Below are 14,426 nucleotides of genomic sequence, written 5' to 3' on the forward strand. Positions count from 1 at the left end.
TTCAAGAGGACCATGTTTGGAACTAGAGAGAAATCGTCACAGCAATCGAGTGAAACCATGGTGAGTTGATCAAATCTGTTTGTTTGAGTGCAAAAAAAGTCCCAAGTTCCCTCTTAAAGACAAGTGATCTCAAACTGTATGTTACAATGTCAATACAAAGCACATTTTCACACAAATTATGTAATTTAGTCCCACTTTATTGACATATAATGTACAGTAGAGTCCATGGATCTGCTGATATTAGCAGATAAACAGATACAATATTTTTTAGGGTTCACAATTTTTCAGGTTTGTCATAAAACAATAGTCAGGTGCCCAAATGAACATTGAAATAGGTTTTTCTTGCTGTAATCATTATCATCAGTAGATCCCTTCATAATGTACAATATACAATATAAATGATGGGAGACAAAATCCACAAGCCTCCTTCTGTGGAACAATGTATGTAAAAGAGTATGTGAAGCTAATATAAAGCTTCTGTAGTCTGAATTAGTCCAATCCAGTAGATATCTTTCAACGTTAAGTGTTTTAAGGGGATCTTTTAATAGCCAGTATGAACAGGAGGAATGATTACAGCAAGGAAAACCTTTCTCAGTGTTCATACGGACACCTGACTGTTGTTTTAAGTAACTATATAAGCTTAGGTAGTTGCAACCCATCTCTCACCACTTATATTTAAATATAAAATATTATCAAGTCACACAGTATGTAGTTATAGTCTGTTGAGAAAAGAACAAAAAGACAAATTGTTGTATGGATATGTACAGTATATCACTGGTGTCATGTTGTATGGGACAAGACATGACTTCATATTGTGTCTTTTCTCTCCTGCTCTCCTCCAGTCTATGAATTATCATCATCATCCTACGTCATCTGAATGGGAGACCATCTCCTCTTCCACCTCTTCTTCCACCTCCTCTTCCTCCTCCCAGGACATCCTAGACGTGCTCTCCTCTCCCTCCTCTGACTATTTGGTTCAGTCTTTTCTTGGGGAGGGCTGTTTTGGGGAAGTCACCAAGTGTCTGAAGACAGCCACCATGGAAACCGTGGCTGTGAAGATGGTCAAGGACTGCAACTTCACGGATCAGGCGAAGAATGAGGTAGAACAGACGTGATGTGTATCACAGTTTGATTTGCACAGAGCTTCAAAAGCACTATACACTGTACTGACCTCAAATCTAACATCTCATTTGTTCCCCAGGTGGAAATCCTTGAAGAACTGAGGGCTTTCGACTCCGACAAATTCAACTTTGTCAGATACAACGACGCCTTTATCGACAGAGAAAGCGTTTGTCTGGAGTTTGAAATGCTGGACATAAGTCTGCTGGATTTTGTGGAGAGGAGACCTTCCTGTTCTCTCCTCGTTCAGGAAATCCGCCCAATTCTGCAACAGGTAGGTGTCACTTGTGATTGACATAGTAGAGCTGTAGTAGGGTAAAGCAATACATCATCCACCAGGTTTAGTAGTAACCTTATGTGACACTGAGCTCAGCCTCAAATGCTTTTAAAACCTTTCTAGCAAAGCCCTTAAAAACTATTCAAAAATATCAACTGTGCCGATGTACTGTAGTTCAACTCAAATGTGATTTATTCATCACTTCAGGTGGCCACAGCCCTGCAACTCCTGAGGAGCCTAGGAGTTGCACATACCGATATCAAGCCCGACAACATCATGATGGTGGACCATATAAACCAGCCACTGAGGGTGAAGATAATCGATTTTGGCTTGGCCCGCCGTGTCTCACAGTCAGACTGGGCCACGGACATTCAGCCACTAAATTACAGGTAAGTGACTATGGCAGAGTTCTGGCTTTAGATTACATAACCGATAAAGAAGCCAAAAATATAAAACCAAAATAATGTGTTATATTTCATTTTGTAGAGCCCCAGAGGTCATCCTGGGCTTTCCCTATACGGCGGCCATCGACATGTGGTCTCTGGGCTGCATGGCTGCAGAACTGTTCCTGGGCGATTTGCTGTACCCTGGTAACTGTGAATATGACATGGTAAGTGTACAATTTAAAAGTCAACAAAAATGTTCCATTCATTGTGTTTGAGGGACAAAAAAACCAAGAATAAGCTGTTTAAGTAGAATAAGTAGAATAACCACATAGTGGTGCACATGCTATTTTTTTAACATACTAAAACTTAAAATTAATTTTGTATACAAACAATATCCTAAAGAAATAGCTTAGCGTTTGGATAAATTTGCTTTATTTATGAGAATTAGATCAGAAGATTGACACCAAAGGTAGGTCTGTGCATTAAGCACAGAACTGGAGCTGGAAGCAATTAGCTTAGCATAGCCTAAAGACTGATAGCAAGAGAAAACAGCTAGCCTGATTCTCTCACCAAAGACAATTACAGTGCGCATCTCCCCCAAAAACCATGACGTTGATGTTTTAAACAAATGCCTAGCAGCACCTATAAACCTCTAATTAACACGTAGTGTCTCATTTGTCCATTCACAAAGAGAAATGTAAAGCTACGTAGTGTAACTATTTCTTAGAGAAAATGCTACGCTAGCTTTTTCACTTGCTTCCAGTCTTTATGTTAATCAACCGCCTCATGGCTCTAGATACATACTAAGACATAAATGGTATCAGTCTTCTCATTTCACTCTTGGCAATAAGGCAAATAAGAATATTTTCCTGTCACACTATTTCTTTAATTTCGTTAAGAACAGCGTAAAACTAACTTCTCTTAGCAAGTGTGCTTTACTGAAGCAATTCTATAATAGTTGTTGGAAAAACAAAAAACTACAAAATCTTAATATCTTTCTTATGTACCAACTGTAACTGACTTTTTAACTTTGTTGTGCCTACAGTTAAGACATATTATACAGACTCAGGGTCAGCTACCGGAGAAGCTTCTCAACAACGGAGTCAAGACCAGGTGCTTTTTCCGGCAGAAGAGTGACCGTCAGTGGAGATTAAAGGTACCAACACTCAGAGGCTTTCACCTCTTTAGCTCCGTCTTTCCATCAGTCTATCTTTGTTTCTACCTTTAACACTCATTATGCTTTGGACAGATTAGCTAACTCTAATATGACCTCTCTTTAGACGCCATTTGAATATGGAATCGTCAGCTGGTCCAAGACGTATTTCACCTCCCTGGATGATATTAAGACGGTAGGAAATTCATCAAACATCACACTTTTAGTACTTTAGAATGAAAGCATTTGACACAAAAGTACCACCATGACCCAGTAAAATGTACAATACCAGTCAAGTTTGGACACACCTTTCCATTCACTGGAATCAGAAAGTGTGTTCAAACTTTCAACTGGTACTGTAAGTGAGATTTTGCTGACGTATGTGTTTTTTCTGATCCAGGTTCACCCAGTATGTCATCTGTCAGACGAGGACATCATGGCTGAAATCGACGATCGGGAGAACTTCGTGGATTTACTGAAGCAGATGCTGGAGTTTGACGTTGCTAAACGGATAACACCCAGCCAGCTTCTTCAGGACCCGTTCATCACCATGAGGGACATCGCAGCCAGATACCCCGACAGCCTCTAGTAAGTCTACATTTAGATGATATGTTTAAAATCTCCATTGTAATGTGGATGGATTAAGTTGTTTAATTTATTGATTTATTGTCTTTCAGTCTTCAATCATGCAGTGAAACGATGGACGTCTGTCGGCATCAGAGTCTGAGCTCAGATAGCTCAGGCTCTGAAGTTCAGTCCATCCAGCAGCCATGCCCGAACCCGCAGGCCTCCTTCACCTTCACCAGCCAGGACCAGCCCAACATCTCCCTCCAGGTGGGATCCCATCACATCTGGATCACATCTGCCGTCAAACCTGTGAGGAAAAGAAGGAGGGACTCACAGAGCGATGACAGGTAAGTGTTGTAGATCTTTTTGCACTGATTTTACTGTATACTTACTATTTGTGTATATTATTGGATATTTAACTATTAAAAATCAAGAGATTCACATAGTATTTGGTCTATGTAGATGCCCGGACCGCATTTCCCCAGATAGAAAGAGGATTAAGATGGACATGGATCTCATCCAGAGACACACAGGTAGGTTAATCTTCAGCAACACACACTTGGGATCAACTGGTTTTAAATTAGTTAATCAGAAACTTTGTAAAATATGATATTATATTCTTCCTTCTGTCTTTTTTAGAATTGCCTCAGAAGTCCAAAGAGGCTCCATCTGAGGCTCCATCCAGGGAGGTCAAAGCGAAGCCTCAGAGAAAAAGGAAGTGGGACACTTTTATGGCTTCACACAGCAGCGACAGGTAGGTATTTTATTAAATCTGTACATACTGATAACTTATGTTAAAATTCAACATATTCAAACAATATTTGGTCTTTGCAGAAGTCCAGACAGTGTCTCACCAGAGAGGAAGAGGAGGAAGATTAATGATGTCCAGACACAAACAGGTAGGCCCATCTGAATGTCGGTTTGATCGTGCGCTTGCATGTGAAGTCAACACTAACTGCCACTTTGTAACTAGAGTGTTTCACACTAAACTCACCACTTTGCACCATTTCTACTTACACTGCAACAACTTGCAATTTATTTTAAATAATTTCAGTGGATGATATCTTCAGCTCTGAAATTAAGTGATAATGTTTCATAAGTGTCAGCTTTTTCAGCGTAATAACTACCTGTTTGTTATTCTTTCTCCTTTTTTCCAGAGTTGCTTCGAAACTCCAAGGAGGCCCCATCAGAGGCTCCGTCCAGCGGGACCAAAGCTGAGCCTCAGAGGAAAAGGACGTGGGACACTTTTATGGCCTCACACGGCGGCAACAGGTAGATATTATTTTACTTGTTTGATTAAATTTTAGTTTCAAAATTCAAGAGATTAAAACAACATTTGGTTTTTTAGCAGAAGTCCAGACAGCGCCTCCCCAGAGAGGAAGAGGAGGAAGATGAGCCTGCTTCAGGACTCCAGAGAGGCTCCACCTGAAGCTCCGTCCAGTGAGGCCATAATGGAACCTCAGAGGTCCTGGGCCTCTTTTACAGCCTCATGCAGCGGCCAATGGGTATGTATTATTTATCTACTGTTAACATTTTACTGTTTTCTATGCTGTATTTCTATCATTTGTCTTTCTTGTTCTATTCTGTACACAAATAAAATTGACTCGATTTGATTTGACTGCTGCCCAAATTCAAGAGATTCAAATAATGTTTTATCCTTGCAGAAGTCCAAATACCACCTGACCAAAGAGGAAGATGAGCACGGATGAGCTGGAGCGACGTGCAGATAAGATCACTTGTGACTTCTTTGTAACAGGGCTCAAGTCAGCCATTCAGCTAGATGTCCTGTATCAAAATGAGACATTTGTGGGTAGTTTGGGGAAACTTTGTAAATTATGGTGAGATGTAGAACAAATGTTAACGAGCATATATAGAGGAATGCTCTAATATGTCAACATACTCACTTGGGATCAATTTACTTGAAATCATTTTGCCAGAAAATGTCTAGATATGATCTAGAGGTTCAGTTTAGTTTAGTTTATTAGGATCCCCATCAGCCATTACACTAGGCAACAGCTACTCTTCCTGGGATCCACATTAACACAAAATACAATACAAATCAAGACAAAATGAAAAGAAAAAAAACAATGGACAAAGTCTTAAAGTCATAAAGAAAGAAACACAAAACTTAGAAGAAATGAGGAAGGTCAAGATGTTCTGCAAGTCTGACTCTCTATCTGCAAGCACAGGAGTCCACGAGAGGCTGAATGCTCCTGAACTCTGAGGAGGCTCCAGTGACGAGGACCCAGACCAAGTCTCCGAGGGAATAAACAGTGTCTGAAGAGGATTCAGAGACTGACAACAAGCAGGTGTAGTATCACTTCCCTGTGAGTGTCACTTTTAAAATTAACAAATGGTGTCATTGTTTTTTTAGGTCATGGATGTAACTTCGGCCAGAAGGACTCAGAGATGAAGAACGGTGCCAGAGTGAAGAAGTTTGAGGACTACAGATCAGGACAAGGATATAGATTTGGTTGTAAATAAATAATTGTGTGTGTGTACTTGCTTTCTATCACTCTTTTTTCTTTCACAGGCACATGTGTGCACACACATACACACATAAAGAGCCTGAAAAAAAATAAAATGTTTTCTTTACTGAATAAACATTTGTTGACTTGCCTGAAACCAGACTGTATCATGATTTCTTCTCTTACTTTTACATTTTATTTTATATATATAATATAGGCCTAAACTTACCAGCATTGTTAGAGCTTTCTTGGATGACACTAGAGATGGAGGTAGAGGTGGAGGTTGATGGACCTGCTATAATAATAAATAATAAAATTAATTGACTGAATTCAAATGACTTAAATTGTTAGCATTAAATCTGGAGGATCTTATAATGCAAGACAATCTGCAAGAGGTTGATGAAAAGTGACTTTAGATAAGATGCCTGTACAACACCGGCAGCTTTGGAAATGGCTTCATGTTGCTCTAGCCCTTAAAAACAGGTATTACCCCCCCCCCCCCCATGACCAAATTTATTTATGAGCGATGAACAGGGCACTATAACAAGTGGGAAATGTAGCTATTGCTACAGGTTTAACTAAAGCACATAACGTACCAGCATTATCAGCTTCTTGGGTGACATGACCACTTCTGCACCAGGAGTAGAGGTGGCTGGTGGACCTGCAATGAAATAAAAAATTTAATTAAAAACTGACTTAACCTTTTTAAATGCAGAAGGCATTTCATTTTACACCCTCTTTATACCCACCAACAGTAGGAGCTGTGTTTACTGGCACCTGTGACCCTTTTCCAGTCATGTACTTTAGTAGTGCTCCTGGAAAGGGGATGTGAAGAGTGAGTTATTAATATTAGCCCTTAAGTGCAGAGGCCAAACTCAACCTATTTCTGCCTAAACTTGTATTGTTCTGTTAAATGCTTTATAACACCAGATGTGAACATCACAGCTCCATAGATAATGTTAGATAGGTAATAGATAATGGCGTCAATGATAATGTTAAATGATGGCTTAAATTGAAGAAGACACTTGTACCATTAAATTTATTAACTGTAATCATTGACTTTTATCATTTCCGTGGGTAACACTTTATAATAGCAATCAGTAGTAAGTCATTTATAAACATTAGTTAATGATGAGCTAATCATAAACAAAACATTTTTATACCTTTGTAAATTATTTATTAAAACTATGACTTTACTGTACAGACTACTGTCACCACTGTAAGACTCTTCTGTAAAGACGTCTTCTGTATTTTTAACACTGTACCAATTTGATGCAGTTTGTAGTGTGTGTGGTGCTAATAGCGATTAGCGCGTTAGCATGCTAGCCCGCGTTAGCATGTCCTACAATAGATATGTCTGTAACATGGTTACTGCAGTTTTACCACCCGAATGGGGACTTATTGCAATCTAGATACATAGTCTAGGTACATGCATGCGTGTGTATTTTTAATACTATACCAACTTAATGCAGTTTGTAAAGGTTGTGATGCTAATCGCGTTTGGCGCGTTAGCATGTTAGCAACTTTAGCATACAAGCGCGGCTAAGGTAAGAGGCTAATGCTCTCCTGTGGTTTAGGCTAACATAGCTTTATCTTCTTGCCTCTTCTCTTCTTCGAACCTTTTCTTTTTTCTTTCTTCATGTCCAGACAAATATTTTGGCCATGCTAGTCTGCAACCATCTGACCAGTTACGCTAGCACTAACAACCTGGCTGCTCACCTGTCAACCAGCTACACAAAACTGGTCTACCAGCTGATCACCAGTTAAACCAGCTTGAACACGCTGGCCCACCAGGTAAATCCAGCAAGACCAGCTAATGACCAGCTAAGGTTTGACGCTGGTTATAGCTGGATTTTACAGCAGGGTGGAGATCGCAGCATGTCATAATCTGAATACAACACATATAAACACAAAACTGCTTTGCTAGCTCAATCTCGTTGTAACTAAGATATCCGCTACTATGTCTACTAAATGGACAGATTTAGCTATTATGTCCGCAAACTTCACAGACATTTTTAAGCTAGTAGCGTCGTAGCACCAGCACAGCTGATGGAGGATGCCAGAGTGGAAGCTGAGATATACTCTCAACTGAGGGGAAAATGGCTAAGTTTTGCTGTGTATGGGGGTGTCAGGTAACGATGAAGAGTGAAGAAGGGTTCGGGTTTTGTGTGTGTGTGTGTGACTGTGTGTGTAACTCGTCCCACAGTCTCAGACTTCAGTCCACTCGGCAAAGGGTCTGTTTGGTTTCCCCCACAACCCCTAATCAGTTCAGTTCAATCTAGTTTCACAAACATAAAAGAAAGACAATTCAAAACTCCGCTCACCGCAGATCCCCCGCCAAAAAAAACAAACGAAAGACACCAGCAAAGCAACACAGTACATAAAATAAAGCCGACAGAAACGTCAAATAGGTCGGACCACCATGTTTAACATTATATTTTCAAACATTACAGTTACGGCTGAAAATGACAACAGAAAAAAACAAGTTCGCCAAGTTCACATATCTCCACAATTCAAGTCAACCACCAGTTGTCTACCCAGAAGTGACCGTTGTTGTTAGCGCAACGTCATGGACTGTAGTTCTGATGAATGGTGGAGTAATATTTTTAGTGATGAGGCTTTTTTCATTTGAGCACAGCTAAGTGTGCTGTCATGCTGATATGAGCACTTTCTAAATGTCTAGTTGACCAATCAGATAGTTTGGTTGGAACTATGTGTTGTATAATTGCCTTTACACAACGGAAACATAAACCATGGCCAGTCTTGAGAAAGTTTACAATATTGTTTATGTCGAGATCACGGCAATATAGACATGCTATAATGTAGATGAGGGTTGTTGCAGACAAGCTCTATGAGTTTCCATTTGAAACTTTCCACCATTGTTGTGACCGGACACTCCTACTGACCTTATTTTGTGATACTGCCCCCAACGGTCATGCACTGAATTCCACCTCACGGATGTGTAACATTTATTTCTGAGGATGCGCACAAACAACTCTCCCGACGAATGCAGGACACGCAAGGTAGACATGACGTCTACGCAAACGCATAGTTAAAAGCAAGTAAATTGTGGGGTGAAGGTACAGTGAGTGACAAGGACCAAAAAACACACTACTGTCTATACAATCATAACATGATAACAATGGCTGTAATCATAAATAGCATCACAATCACGACCATGCACCTGGATATCTGGTCCAAGCTGTTTTTGATTTATTTTCTGCTCTGAGCTGAAATGTAACAGATGTAACAATAGTGACAGATGATGACGTTAGTGATGATGATTATTATATATAGTGATTAGTGGTAATAATCATGGTAAAACAGAAAGCTACATGCACACAGGTGCTTCATCTTTTAAGGTGCAGGGATTTAGTAGATCCTTAAGAGTAGATTCACACAATTAGAGGATTCTGCATTCATTTTATTGATGACACAATCATCATTACTATAATTCACCCTATTTTCTGTTCATGTAAATAAGACATCAAGATTCATGAGTGCAGTGAAGGTTTGTGTATGTTTGATATATTTAATAAAAAAAACAGAAACATATTCCACTGTTTCTGAGGGAAACATGTCTCAGATGACTCTTCTGTGCAGCAACAGTGCAGTGAAAAAAAGCCCTGCTTTGACCTACTTTGTTATGTCAAGCTGGTATCTGTATATATGAATATATATAGCATAACCAACTATTTATTTTATGAATTTTGAACTGTACTACTCAACTGTATGGTAGGGCTCTAGTGTGAGGGTCTTGGTGTTTTTATGTTTTGTCTGATGCTTTGACAGTTTTTATTCCCTGGTCCTGAGAGAAACAATGTTTTATTTCAGCTGTATTTTTAGCCACAGCAGCGGTGAGTCTCTAGGTATGGCTGGTCCACCTCTTTGGTCCAGACTGAAATATTTCAACGCCTATTTGATGGATTGCAATCACATTTTGTACAAACATTCATGTTCACCAGAGGATGAATCAAACTGTCTTTGGTGATCCCCTGACATTTCCTGTAGCTCCAGCATGAAGTTGACCTCCTGCACTGACTAGCACACATTAAAGTCACAGCGAAACAGAGATTTGAGTGTTTTTAGTTTCTGTAGTATAACGTATTTCCCAGTGAAACAGAATATGTGGGTGTAGTTGGAAGGACAAGTGAACTTGAACTTGTAGCTAGTCCTAAATGTTGCTGAAACAACAGTTAAGTGTAACCTGGACATTTAAAAGACTTTCATTTTTAAACCAAAGCCTGATTGTAAGCCAGACATCTAGAAACAGTTTTACCTGCAAATCACTGAATCAGTGCTTACTGTGAACTCTTATTATATTGCCTTTTTGTTTTGTTAGCTAGAAAGTGGACGTTGTTTTAAGTTTTTGTTTGTAAAAATTACTATGTCCAAGGTCAAGAATGAACTTTCACACACAGCACTTTTCATGGCAGTTGTGCATCAACTTTCAATGACTGTGACCCATAGATTAGGAAGAAATTTGCATTTTTTGCTGATTTTCCACTGAACATGAATCTGATCTGAAATGTACATTTCTCGTGTTATTCGCCTTTTTCTGTCCAGAGAAGTGTGTTAATTTAATAAGTGGTGCAATCACATATGTTTAATAAAGAAAAATAAATCGTGTTCTTAAATGTTGTGCATCAATGTGGATTTTAAGCTGGTGGTTGTTTTCCAGCTGAATATTAGGAAAACAAAAACTACAGGTTGCCCCGGGCAACGGTCATTTTCAGACATCTATAGTTCTGAACAAAGGCTCCACTTGCCCCTCCCAAGAATGTGACATCATAATGACCTTTAGAATCAAAGTGATGCAACAAAGTACAGCAGGAGACTCAACTCACCACTTTTCATATAAACTGCACTTCAACTGATGCACATCAGCGAGAGGATCGACTTCGACGTTTCGATTTCAAGAGGACCATGTTTGGAACTAGAGAGAAATCGTCACAGCAATCGAGTGAAACCATGGTGAGTTGATCAAATCTGTTTGTTTGAGTGCAAAAAAAGTCCCAAGTTCCCTCTTAAAGACAAGTGATCTCAAACTGTATGTTACAATGTCAATACAAAGCACATTTTCACACAAATTATGTAATTTAGTCCCACTTTATTGACATATAATGTATAGTAGAGTCCATGGATCTGCTGATATTAGCAGATAAACAGATACAATATTTTTTAAGGTTCACAATTTTTCAAGTTTGTCATAAAACAATAGTCAGGTGCTCAAATGAACATTGAAATAGGTTTTTCTTGCTGTAATCATTCCTTCTATTCACATTGATCATCAGTAGATCCCTTCATAATGCACAATGTACAATATAAATGATGGGAGACAAAATCCACAAGCCTCCTTCTGTGGAACAATGTATTTAAAAGAGTATGTGAAGCTAATATGAAGCTTCAGCAGTCTGAATTAGTCCAATCCAGTAGATATCTTTCAACGTTAAGTGTTTTTAGTGCCAAAGTCCGTTTTTGGTACTTGTGTGTTTGGACACACTGTGGATTTTGGCCCCCATCACTTAAAATGCATTTGAAGGGGATCTTTTAATAGCCAGACTATTTAAGACAGACTTGAAAAATTGTGAATCTATCCTTTAAATAACTATATAAGCTTAGGTAGTTGCAACCCATCTTTCACCACTTATATTTAAATATAAAATGTTATCAAGTCATGTTGTATGGATATGTAGAGTATATCGCTGGTGTCATGTTGTATGGGACATAACATGACTTCATATTGTGTCTTTTCTCTCCTGCTCTCCTCCAGTCTATGAATTATCATCATCATCCTACATCATCTGAATGGGAGACCATCTCCTCTTCCACCTCTTCTTCCACCTCCTCTTCCTCCTCCCAGGACATCCTAGACGTGCTCTCCTCTCCCTCCTCTGACTATTTGGTTCAGTCTTTTCTTGGGGAGGGCTGTTTTGGGGAAGTCACCAAGTGTCTGAAGACAGCCACCATGGAAACCGTGGCTGTGAAGATGGTCAAGGACTGCAACTTCACGGATCAGGCGAAGAATGAGGTAGAACAGACGTGATGTGTATCACAGTTTGATTTGCACAGAGCTTCAAAAGCACTATACACTGTACTGACCTCAAATCTAACATCTCATTTGTTCCCCAGGTGGAAATACTCGAACAACTGAGGGCTTTTGACTCCGACAAATTCAACTTTGTCAGATACAACGACGCCTTTATCGACAGAGAAAGCGTTTGTCTGGAGTTTGAAATGCTGGACATAAGTCTGCTGGATTTTGTGGAGAGGAGACCTTCCTGTTCTCTCCTCGTTAATGAAATACGCCCAATTCTGCAACAGGTAGGTGTCACTTGTGATTGACATAGTAGAGCTGTCGTAGGGTAAAGCAATACATCATCCACCAGGTTTAGTAGTAACCTGTAAATTGTTGAGTATTTGTCAGAGATTCATTTTTGAGGGCATTTTTTGTGGTGTTGGTCATATTAGTGTATTTTAGTGAAGGGAGTTCTTGTTATTTTATTCTCTACTTCTTTAGTAATCTTTACTATTGTATTGTACTCCACTGCATTACACTGTAGATCCTTCTATTTCTGTTCTACTGCATGATAATAATTTGACCTTAAGTGACACTGAGCTCAGCCTCAAATGTTTTTAAAACCTTTCTAGCAAAGCCCTTAAAAACTATTCAAAAATATCAACTGTGCCAATGTACTGTAGTTCAACTCAAATGTGATTTCTTCATGACCTCAGGTGGCCACAGCCCTGCAACTCCTGAGGAGCCTAGGAGTTGCACATACCGATATCAAGCCCGACAACATCATGATGGTGGACCATATAAACCAGCCACTGAGGGTGAAGATAATCGATTTTGGCTTGGCCCGCCGTGTCTCACAGTCAGACTGGGCCACGGACATTCAGCCACTAAATTACAGGTAAGTGACTATGGCAGAGTTCTGGCTTTAGATTTCATAACCGATAAAGAAGCCAAAACTATAAAACCAAAATAATGTGTTATATTTCATTTTGTAGAGCCCCAGAGGTCATCCTGGGCTTTCCCTATACGGCGGCCATCGACATGTGGTCTCTGGGCTGCATGGCTGCAGAACTGTTCCTGGGCGATTTGCTGTACCCTGGTAACTGTGAATATGACATGGTAAGTGTACAATTTAAAAGTCAACAAAAATGTTCCATTCATTGTGTTTGAGGGACAAAAAAACCAAGAATAAGCTGTTTAAGTAGAATAAGTAGAATAACCACATAGTGGTGCACATGCTATTTTTTTAACATACTAAAACTTAAAATTAATTTTGTATACAAACAATATCCTAAAGAAATAGTTTAGCGTTTGGATAAATTTGCTTTATTTATGAGAATTAGATCAGAAGATTGACACCAAAGGTAGGTTTGTGCATTAAGCACAGAACTGGAGCTGGAAGCAATTAGCTTAGCATAGCCTAAAGACTGATAGCAAGAGAAAACAGCTAGCCTGATTCTCTCACCAAAGACAATTACAGTGCATATCTCCCCCAAAAACCATGACGTTGATGTTTTAAACAAATGCCTAGCAGCACCTACAAACCTCTAATTAACACGTAGTGTCTCATTTGTCCATTCACAAAGAGAAATGTAAAGCTACGTGGTGTAACTATTTCTTAGAGAAAATGCTACGCTAGCTTTTTCACTTGCTTCCAGTCTTTATGCTAATCAACCTAATCGCCTCATGGCTCTAGATCCATACTAAGACATAAATGGTATCAGTCTTCTCATTTCACTCTTGGCAATAAGGCAAATAAGAATATTTTCCTGTCACACTATTTCTTTAATTTCGTTAAGAACAGCGTAAAACTAACTTCTCTTAGCAAGTGAGCTTTACTGAAGCAATTCTATAATAGTTGTTGGAAAAACAAAAAACTACAAAATCTTAATATCTTTCTTATGTACCAACTGTAACTGACTTTTTAACTTTGTTGTGCCCACAGTTAAGACATATTATACAGACGCAGGGTCAGCTACCGGAGAAGCTTCTGAACAACGGAGTCAAGACCAGGTGCTTTTTCCGGCAGAAGAGTGACCGTCAGTGGAGATTAAAGGTACCAACACTCAGAGGCTTTCACCTCTTTAGCTCCATCTTTCCATCAGTCTGTCTTTGTTTCTACCTTTAACACTCATTATGCTTTGGACAGATTAGCTAACTCTAATATGACCTCTCTTTAGACGCCCTTTGAATATGGAATCGTCAGCTGGTCCAAGACGTATTTCACCTCCCTGGATGATATTAAGACGGTAGGAAATTCATCGAACATCACACTTTTAGTACTTTAGAATGAAAGCATTTGACACAAAAGTACCACCATGACCCAGTAAAATGTACAGTACCAGTTATGTTTGGACACACCTTTCTATTCACTTGAATGAGAAAGTGCGTTCAAACTTTCAACTGGTTCTGTAAATAAGATTTTGCTGACATATGT

At 39.3% G+C, this 14,426-nt stretch overlaps 2 protein-coding genes and 1 long non-coding RNA gene across 3 annotated transcripts; 2 read left to right on the forward strand and 1 right to left on the reverse strand.

Annotated features, from left to right (window-relative positions):
* Positions 1-729: 729 nt before the first annotated feature.
* LOC122987330 (homeodomain-interacting protein kinase 2-like) lies at positions 730-3,853 on the forward strand. Its single transcript, XM_044359150.1, has 8 exons — positions 730-1,100; positions 1,202-1,393; positions 1,604-1,785; positions 1,883-2,006; positions 2,828-2,938; positions 3,063-3,131; positions 3,336-3,523; positions 3,613-3,853. Exons 1-8 carry the CDS (start codon positions 783-785, stop codon positions 3,851-3,853), a joined length of 1,425 nt encoding a protein of 474 aa, XP_044215085.1. The 5' UTR covers positions 730-782.
* Positions 3,854-6,183: 2,330 nt separating this feature from the next.
* Positions 6,184-7,677, reverse strand: LOC122987571. The gene is made up of 4 exons (XR_006404524.1): positions 7,554-7,677; positions 6,720-6,785; positions 6,567-6,631; positions 6,184-6,265 (listed from the first exon to the last, which is right to left on the reverse strand). It is a non-coding gene; the product is annotated as an uncharacterized LOC122987571 (long non-coding RNA).
* A 2,932-nt stretch (positions 7,678-10,609) lies between these two features.
* LOC122987569 (homeodomain-interacting protein kinase 1-like) lies at positions 10,610-14,282 on the forward strand. Its single transcript, XM_044359508.1, has 7 exons — positions 10,610-10,944; positions 11,744-12,001; positions 12,103-12,294; positions 12,706-12,887; positions 12,985-13,108; positions 13,935-14,045; positions 14,170-14,282. The coding sequence occupies exons 1-7, from the start codon at positions 10,897-10,899 to the stop codon at positions 14,275-14,277; spliced, it is 1,023 nt and encodes a 340-aa protein (XP_044215443.1). The 5' UTR covers positions 10,610-10,896; the 3' UTR covers positions 14,278-14,282.
* The last annotated feature ends 144 nt before the right edge of the window (positions 14,283-14,426 follow it).

Source organism: Thunnus albacares, chromosome 8, assembly GCF_914725855.1.
Source record: "Thunnus albacares chromosome 8, fThuAlb1.1, whole genome shotgun sequence".
Classification (NCBI taxonomy): Eukaryota; Metazoa; Chordata; class Actinopteri; order Scombriformes; family Scombridae; genus Thunnus; species Thunnus albacares.

Bases quoted from the DNA above. Each gene is read 5' to 3' on its own strand.
- LOC122987569 (XM_044359508.1), top strand. From the start codon at position 10,897: ATGTTTGGAACTAGAGAGAAATCGTCACAGCAATCGAGTGAAACCATG. The intron at 13,109-13,934 runs GTAAGTGTACAA...TTGTGCCCACAG, and splicing joins GTAACTGTGAATATGACATG to TTAAGACATATTATACAGAC. The intron at 14,046-14,169 runs GTACCAACACTC...ACCTCTCTTTAG, and splicing joins ACCGTCAGTGGAGATTAAAG to ACGCCCTTTGAATATGGAAT.
- LOC122987330 (XM_044359150.1), top strand. From the start codon at position 783: ATGTTGTATGGGACAAGACATGACTTCATATTGTGTCTTTTCTCTCCT. The intron at 1,101-1,201 runs GTAGAACAGACG...TTTGTTCCCCAG, and splicing joins CGGATCAGGCGAAGAATGAG to GTGGAAATCCTTGAAGAACT. The intron at 3,132-3,335 runs GTAGGAAATTCA...TTTCTGATCCAG, and splicing joins CCCTGGATGATATTAAGACG to GTTCACCCAGTATGTCATCT.